Source organism: Hibiscus syriacus, unplaced genomic scaffold (genome assembly GCF_006381635.1).
Source record: "Hibiscus syriacus cultivar Baekdansim isolate YM2019G1 unplaced genomic scaffold, ASM638163v2 tig00116938_pilon, whole genome shotgun sequence".
Classification (NCBI taxonomy): domain Eukaryota; kingdom Viridiplantae; phylum Streptophyta; class Magnoliopsida; order Malvales; family Malvaceae; genus Hibiscus; species Hibiscus syriacus.
The window spans coordinates 986,152-1,008,860 of record NW_024063476.1 but is presented as its reverse complement, the minus strand read 5'-3'; the positions used below and the strand labels follow the sequence as shown (position 1 = coordinate 1,008,860).

Here is a 22,709-nt window from a genome sequence, read left to right as displayed (position 1 = left end):
ACTAATCTTATCTTATTATTGTTTCCGTAATAATGATCGATTAGGAACAAATTTCATATTGATCTTATCTTATTATTGTTTCAAAATGGTCATTTTGACTCTTATTATTTTTTATAGCATTTTGCTCTAATGTTTTATTTTAGGGTATTTCGGCCTCAACCGTTTGATTAAATAGTTAATTTGACTCCTATTTTTTTCTTTTAGAGCATTATGTCCACAAAACGTTTCATTTTAAGTTAAAAGCCCTTATTTTGAATGATTGATCGTTTGTTAACTAATAATATCCATATACAAAAAGATATTTTTACCCTCAAAATAAAATATTAGGTCAAAATACTTCAAAAATAAAAATAAACTACTCATTTCGTCCCACTAAATATATCTATTTTGGTTTTTAAAATTATTTGATTCAAAATATCATATTAGAAAAATCAACAAACAACAACATTTATATTTCCTCTTTTACTCTTGTATATTTTATGTTTTTACCTCTATCAAATAGTCAATCATTTTTTAAAAATAATTTTATATTTTTAATTAAATATATTTTCCAAACTACTTACATAATTAATATAACACACAAGTTATACGACGGATGGAATAATTTATAATATTATTTTTGGATCAAAGTAGAGAAATATCTAGAAAGAAGGAAATATGGAAATATCATGAAAGCTTCTTGAAAGAATCATATCAACGTCAAAATTGATTTAAAGACCGACTCAATCAATCAATGATTATGCGTTAACGTGGTTGCCGGGGTATAGCCATGTTGTGGTGACAAGATGGTTAATTCAACACCAAACATGCGTTACGGAACGACTTATTCAAATCAAAATAAGTCAAAGTCAACTCCATTATATACTTTTGGCGACCCTCATATAATAAATTTAATTTATCAATTTCATTTTCATTGATTTTTACATTAATTTAATCCTTAAAAATTATTTAGGACGTTACCTTTGAAGTTTGTTTTGATTAATAAAATATTTACTAAACACAACAGTTAGAAAAATTATTAAAATTTTGACCTAATCTCTTAATTTTACTAAAATAAATAATAAATTTTTTGAAATTTGTTCTCAAAATTGTATTTAATAAAATATTTTAAACAAATCACTTAATCCACAAACACAGAAACCTCACAATTCTATTATTCAAAACGGTCAATAGACTTCAAGAGCTAAGATGAATACCCTAAACAACTTCGATGACTAAATTGATGCAAAAAAAAATAAGGACATAATTGATAAATTAAGTTTACTACACGGAAACAGTGACCCTTAAACAAAGATATATAAAAACTATTTGTACTAGCTAATGATATTATAAAAGTAGAATGATCAAATTATGTACGATTAAAAGTATGGGAGCTAAATCTTTAATTTCAGCTTAACTGAAATACCAAAACCATAATTAACCTTTGTTTAAAACTCATATTTTTGGAATTATTCAAAGTCAAGCTCACCGTATAAGACCTGCTGTTGGTGAGAAACTCCCCCAGAAAACGAATAAGGTTGATGTCAAAACAACTTTAGGTGACCAAGTCGATCGAGCATCGTCGTAAATTGCTCGTTTGGGGTTCCATTTCTAAGAGCTTATGGATTCAACGACCAAGCAACAACCACACTTCGTGTTGATCCCGCTCATGGCGCAAGGCCACATGATTCCGATGGTTGACTTGGCCAAGCTCCTTGCAGAACGAGGGGTGATGGTAAGCTTAATCACCACGCCCCACAACGCGTCAAGGTTCGACAAGGTGATCGAACGAGTGACGGAATCTGGACACAAGATTCAGCTAGTGAAAATCCCATTTCCGTGCCGGGAAGTCGGACTCCCGACCGGATGCGAGAACCTCGACACTTTGTCTTCCAGGGACCTATTGAAGAACTTCTACAATGCACTAGGCATGTTGCAGGAACCATTGGAGCGATTTCTCGAACAACAAAAGCCTCTCCCGAGTTGCATAATATCGGACAAGTGCCTTTCTTGGACCTCAAAAACTGCACAAAGGTTCAATGTTCCTAGGATTGTTTTTCATGGGATGGGATGTTTTTCATTGCTGAGCTCTCACAATGTGAAGGTGCATAAGCCCCACCTTTCGGTCGCTTCGGATTTGGAACCGTTTTCGTGCCGGGATTGCCGCAACCGGTGGAGATAACGAGAGCTCAACTTCCGGGAGCATTCGTTAGTTTACCGGACCTCGACGATGTTCGCAACAAGATGCAAGAGGCTGAAATGAGTGCCTTCGGTGTTGTCATAAACAGCTTCAATGAACTAGAGCAAGGATGTGTGGAGATGTACCAAAAGGCTATAAGTAAAAAGGTTTGGACCATTGGACCGGTTTCCCTATGCAACAGAATAAACTTGGACAAATTTGAAAGAGGAAACAAAGCATCAATCAATGAACAAAAATGCATCAACTGGCTCGATTCGAAGAAACCAAGGTCAGTTATCTACGCTTGCCTCGGTAGCCTATGTCGTTTAGTTCCGGCACAATTGATCGAACTCGGGTTAGGCCTCGAAGCATCACGACATCCATTCATTTGGGTAGTCAGAACAAGCGATGAAAGAGCTAATGAGGAGTTAGAAAAGTGGTTTTTAGAGCATAAATATGAGGAGAGGATACAAGGGAGGGGACTATTGATCAAAGGTTGGGCGCCACAAGTTCTTATTCTATCACACTCTGCTATTAGAGGGTTTATAACACACTGTGGATGGAATTCAACCATTGAATCTGTATGCTCCGGGGTGCCAATGATAACATGGCCCCAATTCTCCGAACAATTCTTCAACGAAAAACTGATCGTCGAGATCCTAAAGATCGGAGTTCGGGTCGGGGTCGAGGTCCCTGTTAGATGGGGTGAAGAAGAGAAACTTGGAGTGCTGGTCAAGAAACAAGAAGTTGAGAATGCCATAGATATGTTGATGAATGGAGGTAAAGATGGCGAAAAGAGACGAGTTCGAGCTCGAGAACTCGCGGAAATGGCAAGAATGTCTGTGGAAGACGGAGGATCGTCGGATTTCAACATTTCACTCTTAGTGCAAGACATTTTGGAGCAAATTACTCGGACTCAGTAACACCCAAATCTGCAGGTTTAATTAACAGTTCGTAAATTGATTAAAAAAAGTTGGATTTTCTCTTTTCTTTTCTCGCAAGGCATTTTGAATGTATTATTGTGTAGCCTCTAATGAAATTCTATTATAATATCTCGAGTATGGTTCAAGTAATCTTCAAATCTTATATTATATATTAATAGGTAACTCTTATATGTTATGTTTGAAGTTTATGTAAACTAAAATTTAATGAGTGGTCTCAATAGTAAAAAGAATATTAATTTTGTTAAGCGAACTCGGTTCGAACAATTGCAACTGCAAGATGTATATTAATTGTCCTCCATTCTATAAAAAAATTATATATATAATTCAAATGGGATGATTACAAACTGTACCCGTCACTTTTAAAAAAATTATACTTACCCCTTCCGAGTTGGAATTTTGATTCTTATTTCTATAAATAAATATTAATTTGTAATTATTTTAAACTATTGTGAGAAAATAAAATAGTATCTTCATTGCATAAGCATCCAATATTCATCATATATTTATATTAATTTAAACACCAACAATAGACTTGTTAATTAAGAAATATATTATAATGCCAAAGTCTTCATTGACAAATTACATTGTGAGATTAGACAACACAATATCAATTTAATTAATCTTAAAAAAGGCAAATGACATGTACATGTACATGTACATGCCTCGGTAGCCTATGTCGTTTAGTTCCGGCACAAATTTCTAAAATTTTAAATGACAAAAATATATTATTAATTAAAAATATAAAAAAATTAAAATATATATTGATTTAAATATTTTATGTAAACGATTATCTCCACCGACCTTTCGGTTCATCCATGCATGTGCCAGTACCACAGCAAGTTTAGGACCAGGTCCTAATTGAATGTTAGGTAAGAACTTTTAAAATTGGAAATTTCAACGTAACCCTCCATGAAACACGTTTTACCCACGCAACTTCTTCAAGCATAACTTGCAACTGATAAATAAAATATAAAAATTCTGATAACTGTTAAAAAATTGACTTAAATGTACAAAAGGTGTCTAATCTATGTCGGCTTTTTCAGTTTAGTACCAAACATTTATTTTATTCCAGTTTGGTGCATAACATTTCATTTCGTTACTAAAAATAGGTCAAGTCGTGACGGACAGTTAGTTTTCTCCATTAAGTGACACGTGTCACAATATCGTAATTTTAAATTTTATTTTTTAAAATATTAAAAACATTATTAATTTTATAAAAAAAACCTTATTTCTTTTAAATTACAAAAAATCCTCAAAATCTCCAAATCCTAATACTAAACCACCGTCGACACCCTTTCCGACCACGACCACTTCCGTCGACATAGTCCTTGTCATCATCCTAGTTATAAGTTGTCATAGTTGTCGTCGATTGGCCATCGAAATCGCTTGGGATTGTGATTTTTATCCTAGGGTTCGTGGGGTTTAAAACGTCGATTTGCCATCAATCGGCCGTTGACCAATCACGATTTCATAGGGATTTTGGTCACCGAGGGATGTGAGGTCGGGTGGAACTTCGTCGACAACAAAGGGCGGCGGTCGGCGTGGGTTTAGGGGTTGAAATGAAGGTTTTTAAAGTTTTCAGGTTATTTTGAAATTTATTTGCTTTTTTAAATATATATAATTTTAAAATTTTTAAAATTATCATTGTGACACGTGCCACTTAATAGAGAAAATTAATGGCATGTCACGTCTTGACCCATTTTGAGTAACATAATGAAACTTTAGGCACCAAAATGGAACGAAAAAAACGTTAGACACTAAATTAGAAAAACAGGCATAAGTTAGGCACCATTTGTATATTTATAAGACTTAAATGAACCATTATCCTTAAAGTATGTTATTTGTACCGAGTTGTTCCCGGAAGTATTTTCAGAACATTTTGCCCCTTGAAGTTTAAATTGTTACTTTGTTTGCCCCCAACAGTTAACTTTGTTAAAATCAGCAAAGGTTTTTCACAGTTTCGTTTTGGCCACCAAACTATTTTTTTTCTCAAAATAATCACTAAACTTAAGTTTTTGTTTTGTTTTGGTCACTAAAATCGATTCGATTTTTTTTAAAATTTATAATAAATAAGAATTCATTTATATCATATGTTTTTTTACTCGACACATAAATTTAATTTAAAGTACTAAATAATATTATAACGTAAATAATAAACAACATATTAACTTTAATATGATGTCTAAGGTTCCATAATCTAATTAGCTTACATTTTGATCCCTAAGGTTCGATTCCATAATCTGATTAGTTGGCTGGTGGAGATACTATTAGAATATACAGTTCCATAAACCGATTAGCTTACAGTTTGATGCATAAGGTTCGATTTTATTAGTACCCAAGCTCTCACCAGACCTGAAACTTGTTGGTTAAAACAAAAATAACAAACGCATTTAAGATTGATATCATCTTTACATAAATCCAGGACAAATAAAGTATATATATATATATATATAAGTGATTGTGATGAGTGTATATATGGGTGATGGATGTGTTATTTCTAGGCATGTTTTGCCTTGATTTTAATAGCTTGATTATGCACGTATTTGGCATAGTGTTATTAGTCATTGTGTATAGTTGGTTTATTTTATTTTTACACTTAGGGTGCGTTTGGTTCACGGAATGCAAGATTACAAATAGAAATAAAAGATTATCAGGGAATAGGATTACTGGAATGTTGTATTTTGTGTTTGGTTAGTTTAGAATGAATGTAAGATTACCGTGTTTGGTTAAAAGAATAAAAGATTATTGTAATATATATATTACTAAATTATCTTTATTATATATATATATTTTTTAACAAGTTGAATTCTACTATAATATTACTATAATTAATTTATATATTTTCTTTAAAAATTTTAAATTCATAAAATTTATATAATTTTTTTTACAAAATTAAAAAGATAAATAGGTTTAATGAAAGGGTAAAATTTTATTTTAACCCCTGAACTTCATATAAAATTCTAATTATAGACTTTTTTTGTAAATCTAAAATAGTTTAAGGATAAATTTGTAATTAAACATTCGTAGAATTTTTATTATTCAACGACAGAAGAATAATATTTTTTAAAAAAAAATTAATTGCACTTTAGTCCAAAACACCGGTAATCCAACAATACATAAGGGAATGGAGGTAATGACATTCCCGGTAATATACCTAAAAAAATCCACTGTTGGTAATAAAAGATTACCGGAGGCTGGAATATTGGCCAACCAAACTGGGGAATGAGATTCCATTCCCTCGATAATCTCAGATTACCTGAACCAAACACCCCCTTACAAAAATATATGATATAAATGAATTATTATTTATTACAAATTTTAAAAATAAATCGAATTGATTTGGGTGACGAAGAAATAAAAACTTAAGTTTAGTGATGATTTTGAGAAAAAAATAGTTTGGTGACCAAAATGGAACCACAAGAATAGATGAGTGACTAAATATGTAATTTACCCTTGCCGTTTTTAATGGAGTTAATGGTTCGAGAAAAATGAGATAACGATATAAAGTTCAAGGGGCTAAACATCCCGAAAAATATTTTAGGAGGCAACTTGGTATAAATGACACACGTTAGGGAGCAATGGTGCATTTAAACCTATTTATAATATCACAATCTCTGTTGTACACCAGATTTTATAAAGCTTAACTGAAATTTAAATTTTTTTAGTATTCATTGAAAAAATTTGCATTTAAAAAGTATTACATTCAAACTACACAAATAACATCTTTATTAAAAGGTTAATAAATTTGTCGATAATATTTCTAAAGTAGATAGTTAAAAATTTTCAGTTGACATATTTCATTTACACTAAATTTTAGAATCCGTTCAATATCAATTAGGAACAAAATTCTTCTTCCCCGGCCTCTAAGTAAAAATTATTCAAAAAAAAAGTTAATTAAATTAAAAAATAAAGGAAAAAATATCTCTTTTTCATATTTGATCCTAATCGAATGTCTTTCTTTTCTTCCACTGTTAAATGTACCGCTCAGAAAAGCCGTCATCGTAAAGAAGAACCGTCGGAAGAAGGTGGTATAGACCATGACTGTTTTGGTATGAGAATGGATTGTGAAGAATAATAGTGATAATTGGAAATAAGGATGATATAATGATAAAATTAATCCCAACTTTGTAAATGATTACTTTTTTTCTTGGAGTATTTTAGTTTTTAATATTTTAATTTTTTGTTAAAATAACTCACATTGATGAAAATTGTTAGTCAATTAACGGTTTTCATCAAACATAGATTATTTTGATATAAAATTAAAAATTTTAGAACTAAAATATCTTTTAAAAAATAAAGAACACAATGATAATTTATACAAACATTAGGGATTAATTTTTAACCCTTAAGATCATATGGTTACTGTTAATCAACATTGTTATTATGAAATTACGACAGAAAAATGACTATAACACGCTCTAAACCCCCATTTATAACCCTCGGAAGTCCTCTCAACTAATGCACCTTATGGACATCGAAGTCTACTATTTTTTCAGTCAAATACTTCTCGAAAAAGACAATGTCAGGGTTCTCATTGACGGTCCTTGACCCCTATTTGGTCAGTACCTAACCGTAGAACCATGGTCTCCGACAACACTCGACATCTATACCTCAATCCAATCACTGTCTGGATCCGATTATCAAGACTTCCGACAAGGGATAAACGTTGTATTTTATATCAAGAATTATAAACTTCAAGAAGCGCTTAAGATCTCGTCTGGCAATCAACGGCAGAATCCAAATCATAGAAAATGAATCACTACTGATAGTTTGGTTCTGGTGTGGTCAGAATAAAGATGGCTAGCCGTCCAAGATGAATCCACTTAATGATGTCCTGACATGGCAGTTGGCAGATGCAACTCAAGTGTCGCGGGAGAATGGCCCATCACTGAGCAAACCGCTGTCCATGGTGGCTCTATTTAAGACCAACGAGTCTTTCGACCCCAAGATGCTATTTGGTCATACCCAAGGAACCAAGCCAGACATCAGGTAGTGGGCATTACAGGCCGAAGAATCACCCACCTTAAACCTTCAAAACACTTGGCAATAATTGATTCAAATTATGCAGTCCAAGTCTCCTCTAATGGGCAAATTACGAGTGCCAAGTTGCACCACAATCTCAACAATCGCACTTTACTCAAAAAGGGCAACCATATAAGAACCCAACAATTCTTTTTAATGCTAATAATAGGAATGGTGATGAGTTGGGTTGGATTGGATTGGATCAATTTTTTACTCGAAAAGGAATCAATTATTTTTATTCGAATAAGTTCCCAAAATTTTACTTAGGCAACAAGGCACAAGGAATCGATCCTTTTAAAAAAATTCAACTTGAACATGTCGTTTCGGGTTACCAATCAGACACCTAATTGATCCTAAACATGACCATACTTGAATCATCTTAAACATGTCAAAACTCACCGGAAACATGCTTCAAAATATCAAATCAACATTTGAACATGCTTTGGAAATCAAAAGTCCAATTATACATTTTAGTTTAGGCATAATGTCAAAAAATACCTTAACATTTGATTAAATAGTCATTTTGGCTTATTCTTATTTTGGAGCATTTTGGACCCCAACATTTAATTTTAAGACAAAAAGACTCCTAACGTTTGACTAAATAGTTATTTTGACCCCTATTTTTTTAAACATTTTGGTCTCCTACATCTTATTTAAGGTAAGGCTCATATTATCGTTTCCCCTAACCGAACTCTAAGTCTGCCCTAACCTTTAGTAAAACCTTATTTTGTGCTTTAGCCCAAATATTTAAGGCCCAACTCAATATGTGGGTCAACCAAGGCCTAACAACCTGCAATCTAGTTGGTCTCATCAATTGAAACCATATCCAAATAGATTTTCATCTACAAGTCATTGATACGTCGATAAGCCCAACTTAGTCCATATGAGCATGAATAAGAGTAACCCAACAAGCTAGCTCAAAACCCTTAACCTAAACGGACCTTTGACCTAGTCAGACCTAATCTAATATGACCCAGATTACATGGCCTACTAAACCTTACCCATATCTCATCAGCCCATACTAGATGACCCGTTTGCTCCAACTTGTCTTACTCATTTGATCGAGTCGTTTATCTATTGATCTAACCCATTTGGCAGACTCGTTTAATCGATTCATTTACCTATTAACCCGACCCATTTGACCGACTTGTTTACCTGTTATCCTACCATGTTTGACTGACTCATTTATCCATTGATATGATTCGTTTAATCAACCTATTGACACGTTGATTATTAATTTTGACATGTTAACTTTGAATTTCTAACTTATTTTAGTCAATTTTAACTCAAATCTCTCTTATATAGTCGTTTGCCGGTGGTTATTTGATCGAGACACCTGGACCAGTTTCCGGTGATCTATCGGTCGAGATTCCCAGTATCTCAAATCACAGCAGAATCGAAGCAAACAAGAACCACGTTTCCACGACCCTCGACGAAGAGGGAAATCTATCCCCAAAAATCCTAGTAAACATAAAATGAGGGGAACAACCCCATATTTCTCGGTCAAATAACCACTGGCGAACGACTATATAAGCCCCTGTAAGTCGAACAAGCAAGACACGAAAAAACCCATACTATACAGTAAAGAAAAAAGGAGAATCAACCAAGAGCAACATTCGAAAACATCAAAGAAAATAAAAAAAATCATCAGTGCTTGTGTCGGTTTTGACTCGAGAGAAGAGGAATTACCGAGGAAACGAAGAAACATTGTCGGAAAAGGTAAAGCCTCGATCTTTGCGTTTAGATCTATGCCAGTGGGGGTATTTTTAGGGGATTTAGGCATCGGTTTTAAACCTAAGGAGACGAGAGGAACGTTTTGGGTGAGTTTGCTTTTTTCAACCACCGACGGTGGTGGTTGGAGCGGTGGTCGATGGTGGCCAGGACGGTGGGGGTTTCGTCGGAGTGTAGCCAGCCTATACCGGTCGGGGGAAGGTTGAGAGGAAATTGGGAGAGAGATTGTTTTTTTTTAGAAATGAGATTGAATGATATTTTTGTGATTTTAGGGTATTTGTAGGGGACTAGGTTGTAATAATAAAAATTTTAAATTATTTCCGCAGTCCCTAGATTTTTGATGTAATTCATTTTGGTCACCTATTACAAATTTACCTTCGAATTTCGAATTTGTTCAATTTAATCCCTGTTTAAATTTCTTATATTTTACAAATTGACCCCTCCTAACTTTCATTCTTTCTTGCAGCTTTTGAATAATGTCAATTTGACCTCTAATTTTGAAATTTTTGCAATTAAATCCTTTTAATTTTAAATTATGTTTTTATATCACTATTATTTAATTTCGTTTTACTTTAATATTTGACACTAATCTGTTTTATATTTTTTAGGTCAATTTCAATCGATCAAGGGTAAGTAATTCGGATCAAATCTTTAAATTTCAATTTAACTTTTATTTTTCGCAATTAAGACACCGAAAAATTAAATTGGTACTGAAAGGGCAGTACAAGAGTGCTAATCATTTCTTGACTGTAATTGACTCCTAAATTCAACACATTTATGGTAAAACGCAGATTAGGTAAGATAATAAACTATGGTGTCTGGTCAACCCAAATTTAAAAAAAAAAAATAAACGATCAGTGGTGACTCAAACATGTTTTATTTAAGTCGAAGCCCGATTCCGAACCCACCCGAAAGACGGTTACGACACATATTTAATCATAATGTCTAACTTCAAGTCCCGTGCCCGTATCAGAAAATTAGGGGAAGGATTAAAATATCCACTTGCCATAAACCAAAAGTTTAATAAAATATAGACCCTACTCACTATTCCTCTAAATTCAAGTCCCGTGCCCGTATCAGAAAATTTTAACATCTGAGCTCACTCCTCTTCACAAATTGAGCTTCACTTATATATATATAGACGTCCAATAAATAGAAAAAGAAAAAGAAATACACAAAACGTTTCCTTTCCTTTAGTCCATTCCATTATGCAACTCCGTACGCTCTGTACTATTAACAACTTGACATGGAGGAACTTCTTTCTGTAGCATCGTAGTTCCTTTGAAAATCACCATCTGGTTGCAGGATTTTCGGTATTCGCTAAGCTGGAGCACATGGAAGATGGAAGTTTGAGTAACATGGCGGTCATGTTAGGGTAACGGAAGAAAAACAAATTATGGAGCAGTGACTAACCTGGTTTGGTGTCAACTTCCTGAAGCCAAATTTGTCTGTCCAGATCGATTCTGCTTCTTCAGCCGCTGGAAGCACAATGGTTTTGACATTCAAGAGTCCCAGCAACTTCTCAATGGAAGAGAACAACAACTGGAAGTAACCCTGTAGGATACAGCAACTGTTAAACTAATAATTTGGTAAGATCACAAAGAACTAAAAGAGTATAGGAAAGGCGATTCCAAGGGGGCCAGCATGAAGGATATTCTTCAAATCATTTGATGGGTTGGTCTGGTTCCAAACTAGATAAATTTCCAGTTTGGACATGAAAATTCCAAAGCCATAAATTTGCAGACTACTGGAAATCCAGTCGATTAGAGCTACAAAACAAGGTGGGGATTCTAGGCGAATGTCATAAAGGCAAAACTTCGGACCATTGGCCTCACCTTCCCATGGTTAGCGATGCTGGTAGCAACTAAAGGGAGTTCTGCAATTTGTTGCCCGAAAATTCGAATTATTCCAGCTGACACAACGAATGAACTGCAGCATCAGAAAAAGATAATACTGTTAACGTTCTATAAAACATTGTAGAGCTTTAAATATTATACAAATATGTCTTACTTGATTGTCAAAACTGCACAGTACATTCCCCCATACTCTTGGCCCTTCAAATTCCTCCTGTGAGAGAGGCAAGTTTGTCAAAGAAAAAAAAATCGGATAGCACTTACGTTATCACGCAACAAGGTAATCAAGCACTATAAAAGGTCTCATGCTTACCCGTAAACCATGCATGGGATAAGGTCTCGCCCAGTTGTTACATCAACTATAGGATCAAAACATTCCTTGAAATAAATGGAAAAAAGAATCAGTAAAATTTCGGGGAAATAAGGTAAGCCATGGCTCCACTCTATACTTCTTTTATGTTTGACAAATACAATTTAGCCTTTCCCCAACCCCTGTAGCAGAAGGGAGAAAAGAAAACTAAAAGATAAAGAAAAGGAGGAAAGAATGAGAATAAATAGCATAAAATTTACGGTGCTACTGATGTTTCTACATTCAACCCAAGAAGCATATTTCCAAATAAAATAGTAGAAAATAAACATATAACAATTGCAATAATTACAGAGAAATCGAATTTCCACTGTTTGTCAACACAGGAAACAGCAATCGGTTCTAAAAGAAACATCTAAATAAAACACGAAAGAGACTTACATGGAAGATACCGACAGCTTGAGAAAGTAACAATCTAGTTTCAGAAGTAAATCTGCCGCTAAGAAGCCTCCATCTCACATCAATATTAATATCAGCATCTAAACCCTTTTCCACATACTTCTTCCTTATAACATTCAGAAGTGAGTCTGGAAGCTTTTCAGCTCCACAAGTAAGCAATCTCTGTAGCATAGAATGGATCCTACTGCAGTCTGAGCAGCAAAACCACTTCCCTTTCGGTATTTCCTGTTGTACAACAGGACTCAGTTATCTCATCCACTAACAACAAAGCAATTCCAATAAACAGGAACCAGAGTTTCATATCAAATAATCAACAGAATAACAAAAATAATAAGACTAATACATACCCTTAGATCAGCCATTTTATTAGTCCTCAAACAGCCAATATGATATTCTTTCTCGCACTGGTCCAAAATGATTAAACACAGATATCAGTGGAAATACAATTATAAGAAAACATGTTTAGCAGACCTGAAGGCCAAGACAGGAAAAGGATAAAATGAAAATTAACATTATACCTGATCACAAAGTATAATTGTCCGAGGACCAAATCCTGATTTGCTAAAATCACATGCCCTATATAAAATAAATTCAAATGAACAACAATTCTGATATGAACCCATGATGTTTGCTGCTCTTATCAAATTCCAAGCCAAATTAAAGCGTGTTTAAAACAGGATATGAAATTTGAAGAAATATCACCATGCAAACTATATAATAGTCTTCAGGAACTATAAGCTTCAATCAGATTCATCTTAGTGTATACACATCACCTGCATAATGCACAGCCACTAAGTTCTGCCTCGAAGTTTTTCACAATTCGAATGCATCTGCTGGTTATCTGTTCTATAGCATCAACTCCTAAAATCCTTCCAGCGGCAAGAGCATTAACATTATGCTCCACAAACTTTTCTCTCATAAACATGTTCTGGCAATGTTTGCAGTACCAACGACCATGAGGAATTGTGGGTAGCGATGCACATTCTGCATAGATCAATAAAGTTGGCTAATAAGTATCAATCAAGGAAATCAGAGTTGTACATAATCTTCTGAGGCAACTAATATAATCTTTAACAGGTGACAGAAAACTAAATCAGAAAACAAAACAATAATTCCACGTGCAACGAATTTTCAAGATAAGAAACGAGTAAAGCTATGAAGCAAAGTAAATGGTCTAGTTAATAGTAAATGTGTTACGCAAAATGCCAACAAAAACATCTGATAACATGCAACAGAGAGAATACATCCATTTTAATATGTAATTCCAACTCTAGCTACTATAGATTTCCTCTGACCGTACATTTTTTGAATAGAATACCACATTCAATGTTCCTATTGCACATTACAAAACTGATCCCCCCCTTTCTCATCATCTTCTCTTTAAAATATATAATTTTTTTATCAGCAACAATGTTGATGGCAAAAGTGTAGTTATATTATAAATCTCATGCATACTTAGAGACACATAACATAGGTATTAGAGAACTTAGGCTGTGGTTGCCCAATTATCATTCTTAATAAAACAAAATAGTGGAACTGCTAAGATCAATCCTAAAACCCCAAAGACATATAAATGAAGCCTTATATGTGCAATAATACCACAAAGTAAAGCTATGAAACAAAGTAAAGCTATGAAGCAAAGTAAACAAGAGCAAACCATCTACCCATTGATTTCCTAATTAAAATTATCAGAAATTCTTGATTCTTATGATCGAACCTTTATGGAAGGCCCTTAGGCATCCATCACAAAACAAAAGATCTCCACCATCTGCACAAATGATACATGCGTTGTCGTTATACTTGGAAGAATAACGACGACCTTCTGAGAGAGATATTGCCAGTTCATGTAGAGACACCCCATTAGAAGTGTAAATGTGTGCATAGCTGTCAAAAACACAAATATAATCAAGATATACTTGGAAATATGAAGTAACTTAGGAAGAAAGCTGTATAGCATCTGATATAAAAACATACGGTTTTCGACGAGAAGCCCAACCAGCATGAGCTTCAAACTGTGATGGGCTAACCTGCACAATAAAAAGGAAATAGCATAAACAGACGCACAATACAATTGCAAAATTCAGAAGCTCAAGAAATAAAAGAACAATACCTCACAATTGCAACAACGACAAATTATCCCAAAGCCCTTTTTGTAACCCTCAAGCAATCTCTGTCCATTAAAACTAATGACAATTAAAACACCGTTGAGATAGAAAGGCATAAAATGAATTACTTTTATCTCAATTACCTGTCCACGGGCATAGTATGCAACTTCTGTTCCATCAGGCAGTCCATCTTCCTCAAATACCAACTTATGTAATCGCTGATCCCTAAGGGGGAAAATCCATGAGAATGGGTTGACATCAGAAAAAGAAAATGCAGAGCTTAGTCCAGAAAATCATATTAAAAAGATACCGACTTCGTTGTCATCTTCCATTGACTTTCATTGGGTGAGTGCATTGGTGGTGAAGAGTGTTTTAAAGTTTTTGACACCAAAACTGGTTTCACTGGCCTGAGAAATTCCAATAAAAGGACAAAAAGGGAATTATGAAGAAAAAACCAAAGACACTTAGAAGAGGTTTCATTGAAAACTGGTCCTCGTGTCTCAAAAGTCAAAACTTGGCAGGTATAGGAAGTAAATTAGAAGCTAGAAACATACAATCATAAAATGACAAAAAATAATTATACTAACTTCTTTTTTATTCTCCATTGGCCTTTATCTTGCGAGGAAATATGCACTGAAGCACTCTTCAATGACGTTGTGAATAACCCTGGCTTTGTTAACCTGGAAATAACAGATAAAGGCACGATGAACTAACCATAACTCATTTAAAGAGGAACATTATTTAAAGTTTAAACTACCACAGCTTCCAAATAGAACTATTTACTTCTCATGAATGGTGTGAAAATGGTTAAAAACAGGATTATTTTTTTTGATAGGAGTTAAAAACAGGATTATGAGACAGTAATTGGAAACAGTAAGATAAAATAGGTCAAAATAGGTCACCAACTTTCTTGTTGTCTTCCATGGACTACTATTTTGTGAAGAAATAGACAATGAAGAACAATGTGGTGAATTTGATGTCATATACAGCTCTGATGACCTGAAACTATGCAGGAGGAACATAAAAAAGGCATAAAGGCTGCAGGGGGTTGTTTTTAAAGTGGATTTTAGCAAAGCATATGACACTGTGGATTGGCAGATTTTGTTAAGGCTTATGAAGGAGATGGGCTTCGGAGAAAGGTGGTGTTCTTGGATTGAGCAGTGTATTTCCACAGCATCAATATCTGTTTTACTGAATGGGTCTCCTACAAAAGAGTTTCATATTGCGAAAGGTTTGCGACAAGGATGCAGTCTTTCTCCTCTTTTGTTTAATGTGGTTGGTGAACTTCTTCATATGATGTTAACTAAAGCTGTGGATTTAGGCTTATTTCAAGGGTTTTCTTTTGGAAAGATTCAAAACAGTTTCAATTTGACTCACCTCCAGTTTGCTGATGACTTAATTATCTTTTGCCGAGCCTCCATCACTCAAATTAAAAATGTTAGACGAGTGTTGATGATTTTTAGTGTTATGACGGGGCTTCATCTTAATTTAGTTAAAAGCAAACTTAATGGTATTAATGTGGAGGAGGACATCCTTGGAATTTGGGCTAAGGACATTGGCTGCTCTATTGGTACCTTTCCGACGGTATATTTAGGCCTCCCGTTAGGAGCTAAAAGGAATTGTGAAAAACTGTGGGAGCCGGTAATTGCCAACTTTGATAAGAAATTAGCGGGATGGAAAGCTTCCTCTTTGTCTATGGCCGGTAGATTGGTGCTTATTAAGTCGGTATTATCCTCCTTACCTATCTTTTATCTTTCTATTTTCAAGATTCCATCTAAGATTTGTCAAAAATTAAACTCTTTGATGGCGAATTTTTTATGGGGTGGAGGGGAGGAGAAGAAGAAAATGCATTGGGTGAGTTGGAATAAGATTTGTAAACCAAAGAGTGGAGGTGGTCTAGGAGTCGTTGATTTGAAACTTACTAATAGAGTTTTGTTGGGAAAGTGGGTTTGGAAATTTGCAAATGATAAAGATTCCTTGTGGAAGAATTTCATATGTTCTAAACATAGTGTTAGTTGTAACTCTATTTTTTTTTATAGGAATAGAATGCCTCTTTAAAAACCTCCCTCTTAGTAGTCATTTTCCCTAAGGCAGGAACCATCAAGCGGAAGGAGGAAAAGAATACATCAATTTATTAAAGTTTAAGCTGTTACATAAAACTTAAGAACACTCCACCAAGATACAAAAGACATAAAACACTCCTGAAACACCTTTTCTCTAAAGCATACAAACCAACTAAAGCCACGTCAACAATCACCCAATTCCCTCTTTCACTAGCTTGTCAGCCTCACAATTACAACTCCTAGGAATCCACCTGACAATAGCCTGCTTTAGAGAAACAGAAGTCACAATTTCCTTAACTAAATTAGACAGAAACACAGGGACAAAAACTTGGCTATTGATCCAATCCACTGCTAGCTTTGAGTCGCTTTCGATAATTAGCCTACCCTTCGAAACCCATTCTGAAGAAACAAAAATGTCAATGCCTTTTTTGATAGCTTTCAATTCTGCTAGAATGGGGGTGGTAGGACCGACATTTTCTGAAAATGAAAGAAGAATAACCCGATTCCAATCCCTGAGAATTCCTCCTATTCCAGCCATCATCCCAACACAACAAACAGCCCATCCACATTCATCTTAAAAAAGTCCACCGGAGGAGGATTCCAGCAGTACACCATGCTGTTCGGAACCTTAGAAGCAGAAAATTTGTCAGCCAAAGAAGGATCACCATTAATGAGTCTACCTGAATGGAGCATAGGGGATACTTTGCTATAAACCATTTGGCTAATCTTAAACGAACAGTGAAAAACAATAAAATTTGTCCAATTTTCCTTTCTCAAAGATAATCTCATTTCTTAGCTTCCAAATTGACCAAAAAACAGCCCCTGGAATAAACTTCCATATAGCAGAATTAGGCCTCAAATCAACCCACGAACTGAGCAGGTTGGGAGGGTCTTGTGGTAGAGCTAACCGAATACCCCAGTACCCTATAAGCTTAGTCCACAGTTCCCAAGAAACATGGCAAAAAATAAATAAGTGATGAACCGATTCATCCCATTGATTACATAAAGGACAGAGAATGTTTTCTCCTATATTGACCCCTCTTCTCAACAATTCCACTCTCACTGCTAATTTTTGATGGGATAATTGCCAAAGGAAAGTCTCCACTCTAAGAGGAACTAAACCCAACCATACACAATTATTCCATTGAAAAGAATCATCAATAGAAGAAGAAAGAACTCTCCTACATGCTTTGACAGAAAACAACCCCTCACCCGAACCATCCCACAACAAACAATCCTCCAAGTGCTCCAAAAGTTTAATATTTTTCAGCCTATCTAGTAACTCTACCAACTGTTCAACCTCCCAATCACAAAGATTCCTCCTAGTCTCAATAATCCATTCCCATCCAGTCGAATCAAAACTCCCAAATTCTACAACACTACCCAATTTATTTGAAGAAAGGGCAAAAATCCTAGGGAACAGCAGTTTCAAAGGCAACTCCCCAATCCATGAATCGCTCGAAAAGGAAATAGATTTACCATTACCAATTTGAAGCTTAGCATGAGATCTAAGACATCCACCAATAGCATCATCCTTAATATAATTGTTCACAATTCCCCTCCATAACCAGGAGTCTTTTTGAGATAGAACCTTTTTGATATCCATGGAATGGCAGCTCACATTGTGTTTGCTACATAAGAACTTCTTCCACATCGAATTTTTATCATTAGCAAATTTCCATACCCACTTACTCAGCAGAGCTCGGTTTGTAAGATTCAAATCAGCAACACCCATTCCTCCGCCACTGAACGGCCTGCAGAGCTACAAGTTGGGAATGGAAATTCGATTTCCTTTTGGAATGATACATGGTTGGGGGATTTTCCTTTGGAAGTTCTTTTTCCTAGGATTTTTGCCCTTTCATTTAATCAAGGGGGTAAGGTTGCTGATTTTGGTAGCTTTGATTCGAATGGATGGGAGTGGAATATTAAGACTAGGAGGAATTTATGTGACTAGGAAGTGGTTCAACTGGTTGAATTATTGGATAGGCTCAAGGATATCAAATTAAATGATTCTTTGGAGGATTGTATGCTTTGGGACGATGTGGGTGAGGGGTTATATTCTGTCAAAGCTTGCACGAAATCATTCTACTCAGCTGATGAGGATCCCTTTAGGTGGACTAAATGTGTTTGACAGGGTCTGGTTCCTCCTCGAGTAGAGGTTTTCCTTTGGCAAGTATCACTTAATAAATTAGCGGTTAGAGTGGAATTGGAAAAAAGATGGGTTCCTTTAGGGGAGGACATTCAATGCCCCTTTTGCAATCAAGTTGAAGAATCAGTTCAGCACCTGTTTATTTCCTACCAGTTTTCGTGGGTATTATGGAACAGAATCATAGGCTATTGGGGTATCAAGTTAGCCTTACCTGCTGATCCGTCTTCAGTTCTAAATTCATGGTCTGTTCTGAGGCCTTATTCTAATATGTGGAAGTTTATCCCGGGGGCTGTTTTATGGTCAATTTGGAAGATGCGAAATGAAATTATTTTTGAAAGAGGTAAGCTGGATACATCCTCACTGTTTTTCACAATTAGGTTAAGGTTAGCGAAATGGTTCCTCGCTAAGTATCCTTTACTCTCTATCCAAGTGGATTCTTTAATTGGGAATCCTTCATTGGCTGATAAAATTTCAGCCACTATGGATTTTAACAGGCCTGTGCTTTCCTTGAGTCCTCCAGTCGATTTTTTTAAGTTTAACGTGGATGGAGCTGTGAGTTCTGTTGGGATGTTAGCTGGAATTGGGGGATTCTAAGAGATTGGAATCGGGTCAAGCTTATGTCGTTCTCAGAAAAATTAGGTTCTAGTCCTATCATTTTGGCAGAGTTAAAAGCTATCAAAAGAGGTTTAGACATCTTTGTGGCATCAGAATGGCTATTGAAGGGTAGGCTTATTATTGAAAGTGATTGCAAGTTAGCCGTCGATTGGTTGAAATTTCAGGAGTCAGTTCCACCTTATCTTTTTAAGTTTGTTAAGGATATTGCGGATGCGGTTTCTAAGAATGAAGGCATTGTGAGGTGGATTCCGAGAAGTTGTAATAGCGAGGCAGATTTGCTAGCTAAGGAGGGGATTGGGTAGTGGTTCACTTTGTTGTACTAGGTTCGGAGGTTTTATTCCGAGGGTGTTATATGAGTGTGTTTAAGTCTTATGTATCTTCAACGAGTGGTTTACGTCTTATGTAATCTTTTTTTTGAAATCAATATATTGAGGTACTCTTTTCCTCCTTCCGCTAGTCGGTTCTAACCTCATGGTAAAGGACTACTAAGAAGGAGGTTTTTAATGAGACCTACTATTCCTATAAAAAAAAAAGAAGCATCACTCTTGTATTTACTTATCACTTACGAGCAACTTAATGCTGTAACTCATTTTCATATCCAACGAAGGAAAGGATGAAAAAATTGCATTCCTATGGAGCATGCAGATAGAATGATAATCAGCCAAATAAACTTAGAATAATGTAACTTTTCTACCATGTATCAATAAATTATTGTTGAATGTACAATGAAAACCTCGTCAATATCATACAAAGACATTAATCTATACATGCTTGGTTATCAAGAAGATTTACTGATCATGAATAATAACTAGTTAACAAAATTCTCATAAATAACAGTGCAATCGTCAAACAAGTAGAAAATTTAACTGATGAAGAACATCAAATCTCTAATCAACCAAACTCCATAGCAAAAGAGACATCAATTCCTAAACTTTTTACAGAATAAAGTTTTAGAATGCACACCTAGCTCCGGCACTGGGTGCACTTATTGTGCTACACTGAGATTTTTTTGACTCTACACATGAATTGCAAAGCAGCCCTGTTTGCCCGGCATGTAGTACAGAAAACAACCTAGAAACAAGCGAATAAAAAAAAAAGGAATAAGATCTCTTCTAATCAAAACCATTCTTGCTAATTGGCTCGGTCAGTAATATATGAATTTAACAACAGAAAATGTCACCTTTGCATTTTCTACAAGTAAAACTTTTTTGCTCAGGTAAAGCACTGAGGATGTTTTGAATTGTTGCTTCTAAAGTATGCAAAGGTCTTCTCCTGCATGCCCTCAACACATCAAGTAGGCTTTTCCCATTTTCAAAGCAGATATATTGTGCTGCACGTTTGTATTGTTTACAAGCATGAATCTCAAATTGGGATGGAGGAACAACCTACAACAGAAAACAAAGGCAGAAAGAAGTTCAATGATAGCAATTATTAGTTTATGGAGTTCCAGAGAATCCAAAATTGCAATTTAGAGAAGAGATTCCTTACTCTACGTCCCTTGCACAAGGAGCATGAACACAAAATTCCACCGTCTGCAATGATTCCTCGAAGGCCAGCTGTCTGAAATACATATTCAACTAATATTAAGGCTTAAACTACCCACTACATTTAAATTTTAAAGAAAAAATTGACCATATATTGGAAAAAAAAAGGATAAACTTATAACCGAAGCAGCAAGGAACCACCTTACTACTTATTGTGCCCATGTAAACCACAGGAACCCCATCAAGTAAACCAGTGTCAAATAGCTCTTTAACTGTCATTGGACACTTAGTCAGGGCAACCTTTTTTGACATTTTCAACTCCAAGTTCTTCCTGGAAGTCGTCAATTCGCTTTCTTCAGTTGATTCCTCTCCACCAAAATTTGAAACTAGAACATTTTCAACAGCCTGCTGTTCACATTCCAAATTGTCTACTGCTTCAACCTTTGGTCTCGTTAAGGATTGTTTAGACAGCCTCAGGGCCTTCAAAAATACATCATCATTACTTCCATCACTACTATAAGAAATCTGCATTGATGATCCTTCAAAACAACCTTTATCAACAAGACAAGTCTCCCGCTCATTCACTGACTCCTCTTTAGACATAGAGATTGCCAAATTATAATTAGACACTTCATTAAGCCTTGATTGAACAACAGGCCTACCATCTCTTCCAATTTCCTCAACTACCAACTTCCCTACAATGGCATTTTCCCCGATAATATGGCTCTCTTCAATGATAGCCTCCACAAGTGGACCACCTTCAACAAAATCTCGCACAACTAAGCTCTCACCAACTACATTTTCTACTACCACATTATCCCTTGCTGTGTTTTCATTTTGCGGTCGACCTTCAATTTCATTACGGTTCACATTATTAGCTTCAATCAAATTTTTATTCTCTTGATCCTCATCAAGTAAGGTCTCTTTAACACCATTTACGGGCATACTTTTGTTCCTTATATTCTCCGAAAATTCAACACCATAATTAGTTCTTGACTTCTTAACTCGGGTGTAAACAATGTAACCATTCACTTGAGTACCTTTAACTCTTTTACAATTAGTACTAGAACTCGCCTGAGTTTGAGGCTGAGCTACTGACTCCCGAGTTGGACTGACTGAACCATCCAATCCAAAATCCAACTCCCGCTTCATGACTCACTTAAACTCTCAAAATCCACTAAAATTCTGCATAACAAAAAGAGTAACAACAATCATTATTATCTTCAAAATTCATCGATCAAATAAAGAACAGAAAAATCGAGAAACCTAGGTGCAGTGGAGTGAAGAATTTTGGCGATTATGATCGGACAAGGGCCATGACAGATTTGATTTAGAGTGAAGGAAATCAAAATGGAGGATATTGAGATCGGATTTGATGAAATTTAGGGTTTTCGACTTAAACTTTTGAGAATTAAAGAGAAACATGAAAATTTTGGGGCATTTTCTTCTTCTTTTCTAGGTTGTTGGAGGATGAAACCAACCAGCAGGAAGACTGAGATGGGCGATTTTGAAGGGGAAGGTGGGAGATGGCAAAATCCGTAAATAACACAAAGTTGAGAAGGTTATTCGAATTGAGGCTCACTAGGGCCTAATATTCTGCTTGTTATTTGGGCTACCCGTTAGCTATCTTTAAACCCCAAAATACAACTCTTTTACGAAAAAATTAAAAAATCGATTCAAATCGAATTATATGATTTAATTTTTTTTTATTTTATAGTCTGATTTTGAGTCAGTTTAGATAATTTTCATAACCCGATTCAAATTTGGTTTTCTAACACGAAATTGATTTTTTTTAAAATCAAATCAACTAAAATAAAAA

General features: G+C 35.1%; 2 protein-coding genes across 2 annotated transcripts; one reads left to right on the top strand and one right to left on the bottom strand.

Moving 5' to 3' along the window:
- Positions 1–1,505: 1,505 nt before the first annotated feature.
- LOC120188075 (UDP-glycosyltransferase 73D1-like) lies at positions 1,506–3,130 on the top strand. Its single transcript, XM_039191609.1, is given in 2 exon segments — positions 1,506–2,126; positions 2,129–3,130. Coding segments are annotated over 2 exon segments (1,479 nt in total). The 5' UTR covers positions 1,506–1,600; the 3' UTR covers positions 3,082–3,130.
- Positions 3,131–10,893: 7,763 nt separating this feature from the next.
- On the bottom strand, positions 10,894–22,406 carry LOC120188123. The gene is made up of 19 exons (XM_039191637.1): positions 22,186–22,406; positions 21,092–22,076; positions 20,895–20,966; positions 20,584–20,791; positions 20,370–20,475; positions 14,894–14,986; positions 14,723–14,804; positions 14,585–14,644; positions 14,449–14,501; positions 14,192–14,358; positions 13,248–13,458; positions 12,993–13,050; positions 12,822–12,878; positions 12,457–12,699; positions 12,022–12,086; positions 11,866–11,922; positions 11,691–11,784; positions 11,269–11,409; positions 10,894–11,180 (listed from the first exon to the last, which is right to left on the bottom strand). Exons 2-19 carry the CDS (start codon positions 22,040–22,042, stop codon positions 11,049–11,051), a joined length of 2,850 nt encoding a protein of 949 aa, XP_039047568.1. The 5' UTR covers positions 22,043–22,076; positions 22,186–22,406; the 3' UTR covers positions 10,894–11,048.
- Between the last annotated feature and the right edge of the window lie 303 nt (positions 22,407–22,709).